Source organism: Danio aesculapii, chromosome 1 (assembly GCF_903798145.1).
Source record: "Danio aesculapii chromosome 1, fDanAes4.1, whole genome shotgun sequence".
Lineage (NCBI taxonomy): Eukaryota > Metazoa > Chordata > Actinopteri > Cypriniformes > Danionidae > Danio > Danio aesculapii.
This window is the reverse complement of record NC_079435.1, coordinates 50009468-50023522: the sequence shown is the minus strand read 5'-3', so window position 1 is coordinate 50023522 and position 14055 is coordinate 50009468. Positions and strand designations below refer to the sequence as shown.

Sequence of the window (14055 nt, the reverse complement as noted above, 5' to 3'; positions counted from 1 at the left end):
TATACACACTCGTACACACCAGCCAAACAGAGCATGTGTGGATTGTGACTTACCGAAATCAGTCTCACTAAAGAACTACATCAACTTGGCACAAAGCTACTCTACAATAAAAAACGTTTGCTTTTATACAAAAAATTGATCCTAAAAATATACACGCATACAGCATATTTACATACAGTATTGCTAAGCTAAGAAAACGCACTTTTCTTTCTTTTTTTTCCCGCTTAAAGCATCACTCCTTTTGGTTTAAGAGAGCAATACGTGTGCAAAGGCAGTATATTCAGTGCTGCGGTTTGTCCAGAACGTCGCTCGTTCCAAAACATGAAACTAAACCACACAAAAAACACATTGTTTTTCCAGTCTGTACAGGTTTTCAGTGATATTTCAGAGTTGTGGAGATCAGAGTGAGATTCATTGAATCACTCAAGCGTGTGTTTGCCCACGCGTAAACCACTAATCCAAGGAACATTGTTATGGAACAGAGAACGAATTTCCTTCATCCGTCTTTCTTTGAGTCTTGAATACCAAATGAATATCTCTCTCCGTAAAGAGTCTCACAGTGCAAAGTCTTCGCTTCCTCTGAATCACAGTTAATCCACCCAAAAATCATTAACGCGTTCACAAGAAGATACTTCAAAACCCTAAACTCCACATTTCGGGGGGAAATTAGATACTTTGTTATCCAGGATAAACCACTCCCAATTCTTTGGTCCCATTTTCAGGGCTCTTGTCATCAGCTTTTCATCATTGGTTCATCAGACAAACGAAGAGAAGCCGGTGACTGGAGTGCGCGTTCCTGCTGCAGGCTGTCCTGTTGGGGTATAAACACCCCCTACGCTGTGCTGGGTCACCACAGTCTGGTAATAGCCCCCTTCTGCATCCGTCATAGCGCACTCCTCATACCCGCCTCCAGTCTTCACGCCTTTGGGTTGCCGCTTCCAGGAGTTGTAATAGGTGGGGTCGCTCATATAGTGGTTTACGAATGAATGTTTGGGCTGCTCGTCTTCATAGTCGCTGTCGCTCACCTTTATATGACGTGAAATGGGAACATTGAGAGGTGAATGAGGCGAAGAGAAAAAGAGCAGACAGTAAAGTTACAGTATAGAAGTGTGTATTGTATAGATGTACAAAGTAAGTTTTGGTTTAGCTCAGTGTAAAAGTATGTACTATTTGTAACAGAAGTGTGTAACAGAAGATTATGCAAGCTTTGGGACATACTACTTCCTCATCACCAGATCATTATGTTGCTAGTTACATCCCCATCTTGACAAATCATCCACATTTCTTTCATTTTTAATTACCTAACTTTGGAAAAGGTGGCGCAGTGGGTAGTGCTGTCGCCTCACATCAAGAAGGTCGCTGGTTCGAGCCTCGGTTGGGTCAGTTGGCGTTTCTGTGTGGAGTTTGCATGTTCTCCCCGTGTTGGCGTGGGTTTGCTCCGGGTGCTCCGGTTTCCCCCACAAGTCCAAAGAAATGCGCTATAGGTGAATTGGGTAAGCTAAAATTGTCCGTAGTGTGTTGAGTGTGAATGAGTTTCTAGATGTTTCCCAGTGATTGGTTGCAGCTGGAAGGGCATCTGCTGCGTAAAATGTATGCTGGATAAGTTGGCAGTTCATTCCGCTGTGGTGACCCCAGATTAATAAAGAAACTAAGCCGAAAAGGAAATGAATGAATGAATCTTTGGAAAAGCAGCAGCAGGATAATCTGCCATTCGCAAGTCATGCAGAGAAATCTCCTCAGGTCTTTGGATAATTACACATTCAGAAGTTAATATCCAAACATATCTTAATATGAGTTTACATTGTTGTTGCAGATGAAATATAACACGGAAAATGCAATTTAAACGTGTTCCAGTTGGCTTGATATTAAATAATCGTCATTCAAATAACTTTACCGAAGCCTCTATACTTGATGATTGGTCTTGTGCGTCCGCCATGTTTGTAGTTTATTTACACTTTTTACCAGACTTCGTAGTTCTAATCAAATTCACGTCCTTTGCGCAATGTATTGTGGGCAATATTAGCGGTTAGAGTATGGCCGCTTCTACATTTTACTAATTTTTACCAGAAATAGTAGACCATCCGGGAGCCTTTGGCATAAACTTTTCAACATACTATGATTTTGGACATACTATTTCTATTTTCGAATACTATTTAGGATGGATAGTATGCGAACTGGGATGCAGCAAAAGTCTCCTTAACCAAACACACCTGATTCTGATTATCAGTTCATTAGCAGAGACTGAAAGACCTGTAATGCGTGTGAAAGACAAAGGAGACATCCAAAACATGCAGTGTTGGTTGTCCTTTAGAAACGTGGTTGAGAAACACTGCTTTAACCGACTGATCAAAGCTTATCTCACAGCAATTGGTAACTTTTTGTTTATTCAGTGGCTAATATGTATCAATTAGTTAATTACAATTACAATTGTACACTTTAGTACTATTTGTTCATCCACCAATGAGGGGAGGATTTAGGGGTTGGGTTTGAGGGCACGCCTCCTTTAATTTTATTTATTTTTTTACATTTTCTTAAAAAGTAAAAGGTATGAATTCCATGCCTGTCAACCATCCCGTTTTTCCCAGGATTCTCCTGTATTTTACAATTCTATCCTGCTATCATCCCGTAAAGGTATTTTCTCATATTTCCTATTTCATATTTTCTATCTTTTTATAAAGGGTGGCAATTGACATTAAAGAGCAGATCCTCCCTATACACAAATCATCCGCTTGTTAAGTGGTGACGTGTTGGTGACGTATGTAATACTGTTTCCAGGTCCAAGCCGCCACTCATTTAAACTGAGAAAATATTCGTTTATGATCACTTTTTATTCATATCACACATTAAAGTGAATTTTATATAAAGTCATAGTGTGCACAACAGTATCTGGACTTGCTGCATCCCAAATACTAAAATTTTAACAATTTATAAAAAAATGAATCTCTTTCTGGCCATCGGATATTAGGCATGGACACATATATTGCGATCGTGATTTTTTCGAAAGTATTATATCGCTTTGTAAACGTTTATTATTAGCATTTCATGAGTCTCCCCATACAGTTTGATAGAGCGCTTGGACCCGGAAGTCACTTCGCGTGACGTCACACTTAACAAGCGGATACAGCCGAACCACCACGGGATGCCCCTCTTTCTCTTAAATGTGAATCTGTTCTGCGCATTCATTTTATTTACGCACGAAAACACTGAGTGTGTATGGTTGTTTCCCAGTACTGGGTTGTAGCTGCAAGGGCATCCGCTGTGTAAAACATATGCTGAATGAATGATGAATAAAGGGACTAAGCTAAAGGAAAATGAGCAAATGAATGAATAAATATGAGCTGCACATCTCCTCTCAATAACCAAATAGCTAAAATAACAGTGTAAAATAAATTAAATAAATTCAGCTTAGTGCCTTATTTATCATTGGTTGCCACAGCAGAATGAACCGCCAACTATTCCAGCAAATGTTTCACGCAGCGTATGCCCTTCCAGAAGTAACCCAGTACTGGGAAACACTCATATACTCTCACATTCACACATGCACTCATACACTATGGCCAATTCAGTTCATCCAATTCACCTATAGTGCATGTCTTTGGACTGTGGGGGAAACCGGAGCACCCAGAGGAAACCCATGCCGACTCTACACAGAAATGCCAACTATATATATATATAAAACTCTGAAAATAATTTATAATTATTATTTTTACATCATTTCTCTTTTGATGAGAACACAGATGATTGACACAGGTTGAATGACTCTTTTTATACAATTTGCTTCTTCAAATCAAGCATTTAATTTAATTGTATGCCAAAAGATTTTAACCGCATTTGTAATTTTTTAAAAATCTATTTGTTAGGATTTAAGTATTGAAAAATGTATTAATAATATAAAATGTATTTATAATAATATAAAATTCATAAATATAAAAAAGAAGTTAAAAAATTAAATAAGTACATATATAAACAAACAAATACACATGTAACTGATGTTTATTAAAGTGACTAAGTTCTCTCTTTGTGTGTGTGTAGTCATGTTTTATTGGTGTAGTGTGTTTACCTCAGACTCAGACAGCTCAGTGGGTTTCTCTGTGAGTGTTGTGCTCTCTGTTAAAACTGCCCCGTTGTAGTTGTTGCAGATGTCTTCATCAGAGTAGTGAAGCCCACCCGGACTGGGCCGTGGGGGAGACCTGTGGACCAAACATTACCATTCCGTTATACAAACTGCATGCACTTTTTCCTATAAATAAAAAATCTAATTTAGATTTACATGAAGAAGAAATGTGTTCATAAAATATGAATTTCATACATTTACCGTCAACTTTATTAGGTACACCTGTCTAAGTGCTCGTTAATGCAAATTTCTTATCAGCCAATCACATGGCAGCAACTTAAAGTATTTAGGCATGTAGACATAGTCAAGACGATCTGCTGCAGTTTAAACCAGGCATCAGAATGGGGAAGAAAGGTGATTTAAGTGACTTTGAATGTGGTATGGCTGTTGGTGCCAGACGGGCTGGTCTGAGTATTTCAGAAACTGCTGATCTACTGGGATATTCACGCACAACCATCTCTAGGGTTTACAGAGAATGGTCTGAAAAAGAGAAAATATCCAGTTAGCGGCATGTTCTGTGGGCGCAAATACCTTGTTGATGCCAGATGTCAGAGGAGAATGGCCAGACTGGTTCCAGCTGATAGAAAGGCAACAGTAACTCAAATAACAACTAGTTACAACTGAGGTATGCAGAAGAGCATCTCTAAATGCACAACACGTCCAACATTGAGGCGGATGAACTACAGCAGCAGAAGACCACACCGGGTGTCACTCCTGTCAGCTAAGAACAGGAAACTGAGGCTACAATTCACACAGGCTCACCAAAATTGGACAATAGAAGATTGGAAAAATGTTTCCAGGTCTGATGAGTCTCGATTTCTGCTGCGACATTCGGATGGTAGGGTCAAAATTTCTATTAGAATTCCTGCCTTGTATCAACGGTTCAGGCTGGTGGTGGTGGTGTAAAGATGTGGGGATATTTTCTGGGCACACTTTGGGCACATTATTACCAATTGAGCATTGTGTTAACGCCACAGCCTACCTGAGTATTGTTGCTGACCATGTCCATCCCTTTATGACCACAGTGTACCCATCGTCTGATGGCTATTTCCAGCAAGATAACGTGCCATTTCTTAAAGTCCGTGATGCTATCTTGTCAATTTGGACCAAAATCTCTAAGGAATGTTTCTAGTACCTTGTTGAATCTATGCCACAAAGGATTTAGGCAGTTCTGAAGGTAAAAGGCAATTCAACCCGGTACTAGTAAGGTGTACATAATAAAGTGGCCAGTGAGTGTATATGAACTATAATTATGAAATGTATATTTTGATGTTTCACTGCATTCACACATAAAAATAATTGAATGAATGAGTGAATGAATAAACAAATAAATAAATAAATCAGGACTAGGAGGCATTTGATGAAGTTCAGAATCACTGCTTACTGTTATAGAGACTCATAACTCTTTGGAGAGGCCTTTGAGCTTTGTACCTTTGAGCTTTGCAACCTTGCAGTTCTTTTTAACACTCAGACAGTAACACTACACACTAAAGAAAGTAGAAAGTGTAAAAAGCATCAAAATGCTTTAACCGCAGTTCAGTGAAGCCTTACCTTGTTCCATTCTTCTTGAGGAAAGAGCTCTTCACGTTCAGATGTCTGCTGTTCAGCTCGAGGGCCGTGAAGCCGCCATTGTCAAGGGTCACAGATTCTTCGACAGTGCTGATGTGCTTCCCTGTGAGAAAAAACTACATCTGAGTGATACCAACCAAGACCGAGACTCGTTGACTGATCCGCTATCAAGTAAAGTTGAGCTATATTGTCATCCTTCTACATGTGTGGACATACAGTGGAACGAATAGCAAGAGCTATTTTAAGCCTTTACATAATTAACCATACCCGCCAACCTGACTTCACCAAGTAGGACAGGTTCCTGGATTAACATCTATGTTGATCCTTGAACAACATCCAATCAGCCAATCAGAACTAAAGGATATGTTTACCGCTTACGGTTATGTACTGCTACACGATTGTTATCCAAATATTATTCCCAGCTGATTTTGGGAATAATTTACAGTTATGTTATGGTTTAGGGGTAGGAAATAGGTATGGATTACATTTTCGAGCAAAAATGATGTTCTAGGATCAACATAGATGTTAATCCAGGATCGCATCATAAAAAATTTTTAATCTTTAAAACAGTCAATGCATCCAGAATTAGTACTTTGAAATATTAGATAATGTATTCTTCACATGATAAAACAAAATAAACAAAAAAAAAAATCACAGTTTACAAGAATCGATAAACTTTTTATCGTAATTATATCTAAAAATTTTAGCATTACAAAAAAAAGACCCAAATTCATACTTGTTTAGCACAACATCAGAGTGAGAATTGTCAGCGTACATAACAATTTCATTGCAATTTCATTATTTTATCTATTAGCATTATTAGGGTGGCATGGTGGCGCCGTGGATAGCAATGTCACCTCACAGCAAGAAGTTTGGTGGTTCGAGTCCCAGCTGGGTTAGTTGACATTGACTCCACGCGTTGGTGTGGGTTTCCTCCGGATGCACCAGTTTCCCCCACAAGTCCAAACACATGCACTATGGGTGAATTGGGTAAGCTAAATTATCCATAGTATATGTGTGTATGTCCTGGTCCTTCAGGTTGGGGGTTGACCATTGGGCTAACGACCCACCTTGTAAAAATTAGATGTTACGAAACATCAACATGGTGCGGCTAAATTTTAACTTTGATATAAACGACCCTGGGATTACTCCATATTCAGATTTATTCATTAATTTCCCTTTATTAATCTGGAGTCGACACCAACTTATACAGCATATGATTTGCGCAGCAGATGCTCTTCCAGCTGCAACCCATCACTAGGAAACACCCATACACACTCATTCACACACATACACTACAGACAATTTAGCTTACCCAATTTACTTGTACTGCATGTCTTTGGACTTGCACTTTGGACTCACAGAAAAATGCACAGAAATGCCAACTGACCCAGCCGAAGTTTGAACTAGCAACTTTCTTGCTGTGAGACGATCGTGCTACCCACTGCACCACCGTGACGCCCAGTAAGTATTAGCATTGTTATTTTTTGTTTATAATAATCACAAGAATGATTTGAAAATCCTACCTGTCCCACAACTCCTGTACTTCTTGTTCTGTCCGAGGAGGAGCAAACCAAACACAACCATCAGAATGAGAATCAGACTGATGAGTGCCATGACGATCAGGAACCACCACTCCTCATAGAAAGGTGTTTCAGACAGAGCTACAACAGACAGCACAACGCAAATAACTCTTATTTTATTGTTCACATTTTATTTATTAAAAGAAAAAAAGACCTAAAATTAACACTTGGTACTATTAATTATAAGAGTGTCAGAAACCATGAGATATGATTATAGCATGATTATTAAAATGCAAAGACTTTTAAAATAATATTAATATTTTATAATAATAATAATAATATCTGATGAGCTGCATGCAAAATTGTAATACATTGCAAACATTTCCCTGTGTTTGTAATTAGAAATGGTTTATATTTTTGTCAAAAAAAATAAATAAAATAAAATAAATAAATAAATAAATAAATAAATATATATATATATATATATATATTTAGTTGAAGTCAGAATTATTAGCCCCCCTGTTTATTTTTTTTCCCAATTTCTGTTTAATGGAAAGACAATTTTTTTTAACACATTTCTAAACATAATAGTTTTAATAACTCATTTCTAATAACTGATTTATTTGATCTTTACCATGATATATTATTTGACTAGATATTTTTCAAGACACTTCTATACAGCTTAAAGTGACATTTAAAGGCTTAACTAGGTTAATTAGGTTAACTAGGCAGGTTAGGGTAATTAGGCAAGTTATTGTATAAAGAAGGTTTGTTTTGTAGACTATCGAAAAAATATAGCTTAAAGGGGCTAATAATTATGACTTTAAAATGGTTTTAAAAAATTAAAAACTGCTTTTATTCCAGCCGAAATAAATCAAATAAGTATTTCTCCAGAAGAAAAAATATTATCAGACATACTGTGAAAATTCCCTTGCTCTGTTAAACATAATTTGGGAAATATTTAAAAAGGAATAACAAAGTTCACAAAGTTCAAACTTTAACTGTATATATATATATATATATATTTACACACACACACACACACACACACACACACACACATATATATATATATATATATATATATATATATATATATATATAGAGAGAGAGAGAGAGAGAGAGAGAGAGAGAGAGCAAAGACTTATAGATTGAAACAAAGAATATGTAGCAGTAATAATAATAATAAATAAATAATATATATAAAAAAATATATATATAAGTTATTGTTATTAGTAGCAGTAGTAGTAATATTTGTAACAGTAATAGTATGTTAATTAAACAGAATCATTGTATATTTAGTGATTTTTCAGTATTAGTTTAATTTTTATAATCAAATTAACATGTTTTTTAATTAAAAGATGCGTTAAACATATTTTTGTGTGTCTTGTTGTTGTTTTCATATTTTACACAATTGACAATAAAGCTTTATAAATCTGAAAAAAAAAAAATCCAAATTACATTTAAAAGGTTTGAAAAGATTTCTATTTCTATTGCTGTTTTTAGAAACTTATTATGCATCAATTAATTAGAAATATATCATGGATTCCTCAAACTATTAAACAGCACTGTTTTCAACATTGATAATATGAATAACAGGTCCTTGAGTATCAAATCAGTGCATTAGAATGATTTCTGAAGGATCATGTGACACTGAAGACTTTTAGCATTCTAAATAGAAAATTTAGCATTGCATTTTTAAATCTATGAAAACAGAAAACATTCATTTTAAATCATCAAATATTGCATAGTATACTACTGTGAAGCCTTGTTTTTTATTACAGAGGAGTGAAAGTTCCACTTTTTGACACAAGATGGCAGTAGAGGCCACGGATTGAGTTTATAGCTCAAACTCTCTCACTGAAATAAAACACCTCTAACATACAACACAATGCAATACTAAAGTCCATACTCTAGCCTAAACCGCAAATATATGTGAATATAAATATAAATATATGTAAAATGAACTCTGAAATAGCCTGCAATCAACACTATTCAGCATAATCACCCATATTAGGTTTGAAGTAAACAAAAACAAAACTGTGGGGCAGATGGGCAGTCTGTTCAATCGACCTTTCATTCGCATCATTTGTTGAATATACTGCAAACTAATGATGAAGATTACCAGACATCGCGGTTGAAGGTGGACTGGGATCGCCGTAGCCGAAGCGATTGACGGAGATGACGCGGAATTCATAGGCCACTCCAGAACGCAGGCGATCGAGACTGATGGTGTACGAGAGACTGCCAGCTGGGAGATGCTTGACAAATGTATCCCATAATCCTTCATCTGGAAAAATGTGGGATTGGGGCGAATGATTGGTCCCAGCAGAGGAGAAGAATGATGGAAGAGGAGAAATTGAAGGTTAATTGTGAAGTAATGTCTTAGAAGTGATAATGAAAATTCAAGGCTGGATCTGAAGACGATGGGTACCTGATGGACGAGCCTCAATGACATATCCTGTGACAGGCCCCGCACCTTCTGAGCCTTTCGTCCAATGGAGCGTCAGAGCTGATGCGGACTTCGTGACTGAGGTTTGCAGAGGTGATCCGGGGGAGCCTGGGACATATCAGACACAGTATGACATTGGACTGAATTGAATTGTGCAATTAAACAAAAGATTGTTTTTTTTTTCTCTTTCTTTTTGTACATTAATAACCAATTACCAGCCAAAACAGCCACTTCACCATGGTATTACTGTATGGCTGCTTTTTGAAATGGCTCTATGGACATTTAATATAGTAAAACCATTTTCTGAAGAAATATATATTTATACGACAGTTCTGTCTGGTTCTTAAATCTGGCTGATAGCCGTGCAATATTCTGCCAGTAAAAGCACTCGTCCAGCCTCTTCACCCTCCACCCTTGTGTATTACTCTACCCACAAACAACAACAAGCAGAGGACACTCTACAGTTTGACAAATATTGCTTCTGTTGGCCAACATAATCTACTTTTGAGTCTTTTTAGTTGAGAATGTAGTTGTCTATATTGCAACTATGCAGTTTATTTATAAGGATAGTTCCTATTTTAAAATATTTATAATTTCTGAGAGACAGTGCGTCAGTGGTCATTAGCCTGTCATTTAGCAGACCAAAGACAGTTGACATTGTCCATCCACAAGATGGCGACAGAGGCAGCGAGAAAAACAGCGTAATTTCAAACTACAGCTGATCAAATCATTATTAAACAGGTCAGTGACATTCTAAGGCAATCTTTCTCTTTCGTATGTTGTTGTGCTGTATTTATACTATAGTAATTGTAATGTATTGAGTGTGAGGTGGGACTCAGATGTCAGGAATGTGTGTATTTTGTGTTGGCCACTCTTTGTACAGCCATCTGTTTGTTTCTAATGAGTTCCTGTTTTCGTTACTGCAGACTAGTTCAGTAAAACTAAAAAGAGTTTTTTCATATCACAACAGTAATCTGGTAGTCATTGCGTTGCTTTGGTTTTTCAGGGTTTATTATTGTGATCTCCTGATTACAGAGAAATACTGGGAAATGTCTGCAGACTGATGGAATTTCATGCGGTTCAGCTTTAAAATCTTAAAATGCAAGCAAAATCACCTGTTTTGTCATCACTTTAGACATTACGCTAGAGAATCATTCAATAGCTTTAAAGTGACGATGGTGATGTAGCAACGGTTTTGGCGGTTCTGTTCTGACGTAATATGCAAATGTGATGGAATGGTTGAAGAAAGTAGTTCCTTATACAAAAGGGTTTTTAGACTCTCCGTGTTTGATTTTCTTTTTTATAAACACTATTATGCCGTTGAACTGTTGTAGAAGCGCAATATCACACGAGTAGCAGTGCGATGTGGCTACATATCATCACTGGTGGGACACTAAGGAATATATATATATATATATATATATATATATATATATATATATATATATATATATGTATATATATATATATATGTATATATATATATATATATATATATATATATATATATATATATATATATATATATATATATATATATATATATATATACAGTTGAAGTCAGAATTATTAGCCCCCTTTTGAATCTTTTTTTTCTTTTTTAAATATTTCCCAAATTATGTTTGACAGAGCAAGGAAATTTTAACAGTATGTCTAATAATATTTTTCTTCTGGAGAAACTCTTATTTGTTTTATTACAGATAGAATAAAAGCAGTTATTAGCCCCTTTCAGCTATATATTTTTCGATAGTCTACAGAACAAACCATCATTATACAATAACTTGCCTAATTACCCTAACCTGCCTAGTTAACCTAATTAAGCCTTTAAATGTCACTTTAAGCTGTATCGAAGTGTCTTAAAAATTATCTAGTAAAATATTATTTACTGTCATTATGGCAAAGATAAATAAATCAGTTATAAGAAATGAGTTCTTAAAATTATTATGTGTAGAAATGTGTTGAAAAAATTTCACTCTGTTAAACAGAAATTGGGGAAAAATAAACAGGGTGCTAATAATTCAGGGGGGCTAATAATTTTGACTTTATATATATATATATATATATATATATATATATATATATATATATATATATATATATATATATACGCTAAAGACATGCAGGCATTTCTTCTTTCTTTCTTTTTAATAAATAAAACCCTCCTCTCTTATAAATTCAAAAGAAAAGAAAAGAAAAGAAAGGAAAACTATTATGAAATGAAATTACATTTTAATGCTTCAAAGTTGTTGGCTATTCTGTCTGGTCATTCATTCATTCATTCATTCATTCAATTGAACTTCATCAATGTGTTGTAAATTATTATTATTAGAAAAGTAACTGACCTTCACTTACAAATTTACTTTCGAACAGTTATCCAAAACATACACTGACTCCAGTTGGTTCACATTTTAGACTGTTAGTGTACCACATTAACACTATAGAATATGAATTACTCATTCATTACAATAGAACATATGTGTGTGCACCACAATTTTTGATTCCAATTACACAAGAGCTCACAGAGTGTCTATTGCTCTTAAATGAATCATCCGCAGAACATTCTGGACTTCAGTTCGCTCTACTGTCTGTGTGAGACCCACAATCCCACTGCAATGAAGCCCATGTGTCTGGAGGATGTACAATTGCTCAAAGGCTACACAAAATCACATTCCCATTACAGTGCACTAATCAAACCGTGAAGTTCATGCGGTCTTATTTTAATTTCCATCTCCAACCGACTCTAACAATTAAATCCCATCTTCCTGCTGGCTTCCAGGTTTTTAAAAAGTGTTTTTCAGAAAAGCACTAGTTAAATGCAGTCATTTCATATTCAACAATCAATTTAATCCAAAGAAAGCCTCCGGCATTTGCGTCTGTAACTGCAGGGGGTGTTTCTCTCTAGCGCAATTATTGTGGGATTTATTGTGGAAGCATTATTATGCCTTATTATTCATATTTACTCATACCTTCCACTGGTCCTGCGGTGATATTGGCTTCCAGCTCGGGTCCGTAACTAATGGTTCTGGCCTGCACCTTAAATCGATAGACGACGCCCCTCATCAGGTCTCGAACCTTCAGCCAGCGTTGCCAGTTTCCCTTGATGTCCACTGTGACTGTCTTACTGACTCCTGTCAAGTCAAACCTCTTCATTAATATTGTATGATACACTGTCTGGTCAGTCATACTTTGTTGGAACACCCTCTAACAAGCATCCATCATGGCAACCTTATGCAATGTCTCAAAGCTTTTTGTGGAAGTCATCAAGAGTTCAAAAGACATTAACATTTAATACTTGTTTTATTCTGTTAACTATTTATGACATTTCTTTCAAATTTTAAATAAACATGTTGTCATTTAGAGCATTAAAATTACAAAAAAAGGTAAGACTTCATTTTGATGGTCCCTATTGCACATTTTCTTGTCTAAAAGTTGTATTACAACTACATGCCAATTCATTCTCATTTGAGTATTATTTTGAGTACTGTCTGCTTAAAATTGAGTACTGTACAATTCTCATTTTGAGTACTGTCTGCTTTATATCTGCTGATACTGCTCCTTCAACAGACATTTAACTGATTATAAGAGACTTTGCAAGCATATATCAACTTACACTAACCCTTACCCTAACCCCAACCTAACAGTCTACTTACATTCTATACACTATAATGATAAATAGTTGACATGTAGATGCAATGTAACTTAAATTCAACAAAATACATTAAAGGGACCATAGAAATAAAGTGATACCAAAAATTGTATTCATCTTAGGCAATATAGTACCAATGCTTTAAATTAAGGAATGCAATATTTGGTGGATTATTTTCAATTATTTCAAATTATTATTTTCAATCACAACTAAATAAATAAGTAGAAAAATGTAGAGGTAATTTGTAACATTTTGCTCCAATATATTCCTAATAAATCCAGAGAAACTGAACATTTTCAAGCACTTTAATATTTTCTATAGCTTTACCTTATTTGTTGTATTTGTCTTTCATAATAAGTCAGTTCACAAGAAATAGAGCTGAAATACAGGAATGTCTAAAAAAAGAAAACCACCCTAGCATTAAATGGGACCTTTTAACAGATCCCCTAGTTTTTAACGATTTGTTTGCGCTTTTTGCTAAAAATGTAATGGTGATAATTCCCAGAAATTATTTACCATATTAAGAGCCTACTATGTTAGATGTGCAATCTTCATGACACAAATGATAAAAAATAAAAATAAAGCTTCTTTATTTTGGTCTCTTGTCAAGCAAAGATGTAAATCGGTAGGGATAAAGCCAAAGGTAGGTTGAATAACTCTCGTTCTCAGTTGACTCCCCGGAGAATCAGACATCATGTACCTCTGTCAGGACACGCTTTAGGGCAGGGGTGCCCAAACTCGGTCCTGGAGG

General features: G+C 35.7%; 1 protein-coding gene across 1 annotated transcript in view; it reads right to left on the bottom strand.

Annotated features, from left to right (window-relative positions):
• sdk1b (sidekick cell adhesion molecule 1b) overlaps window positions 1-14055 on the bottom strand; it is a 405910-nt gene continuing 391855 nt past the window's right edge. The window contains exons 41-47 of the mRNA XM_056461991.1: window positions 12625-12786; window positions 9641-9766; window positions 9332-9496; window positions 7210-7347; window positions 5666-5786; window positions 4061-4190; window positions 1-1025 (exon numbers count right to left, since the gene is read on the bottom strand). Of these exons, the coding sequence (XP_056317966.1) occupies window positions 756-1025; window positions 4061-4190; window positions 5666-5786; window positions 7210-7347; window positions 9332-9496; window positions 9641-9766; window positions 12625-12786 (1112 nt within the window). The 3' untranslated portion in view covers window positions 1-755. The remainder of the gene's footprint in view (window positions 1026-4060; window positions 4191-5665; window positions 5787-7209; window positions 7348-9331; window positions 9497-9640; window positions 9767-12624; window positions 12787-14055) is intronic.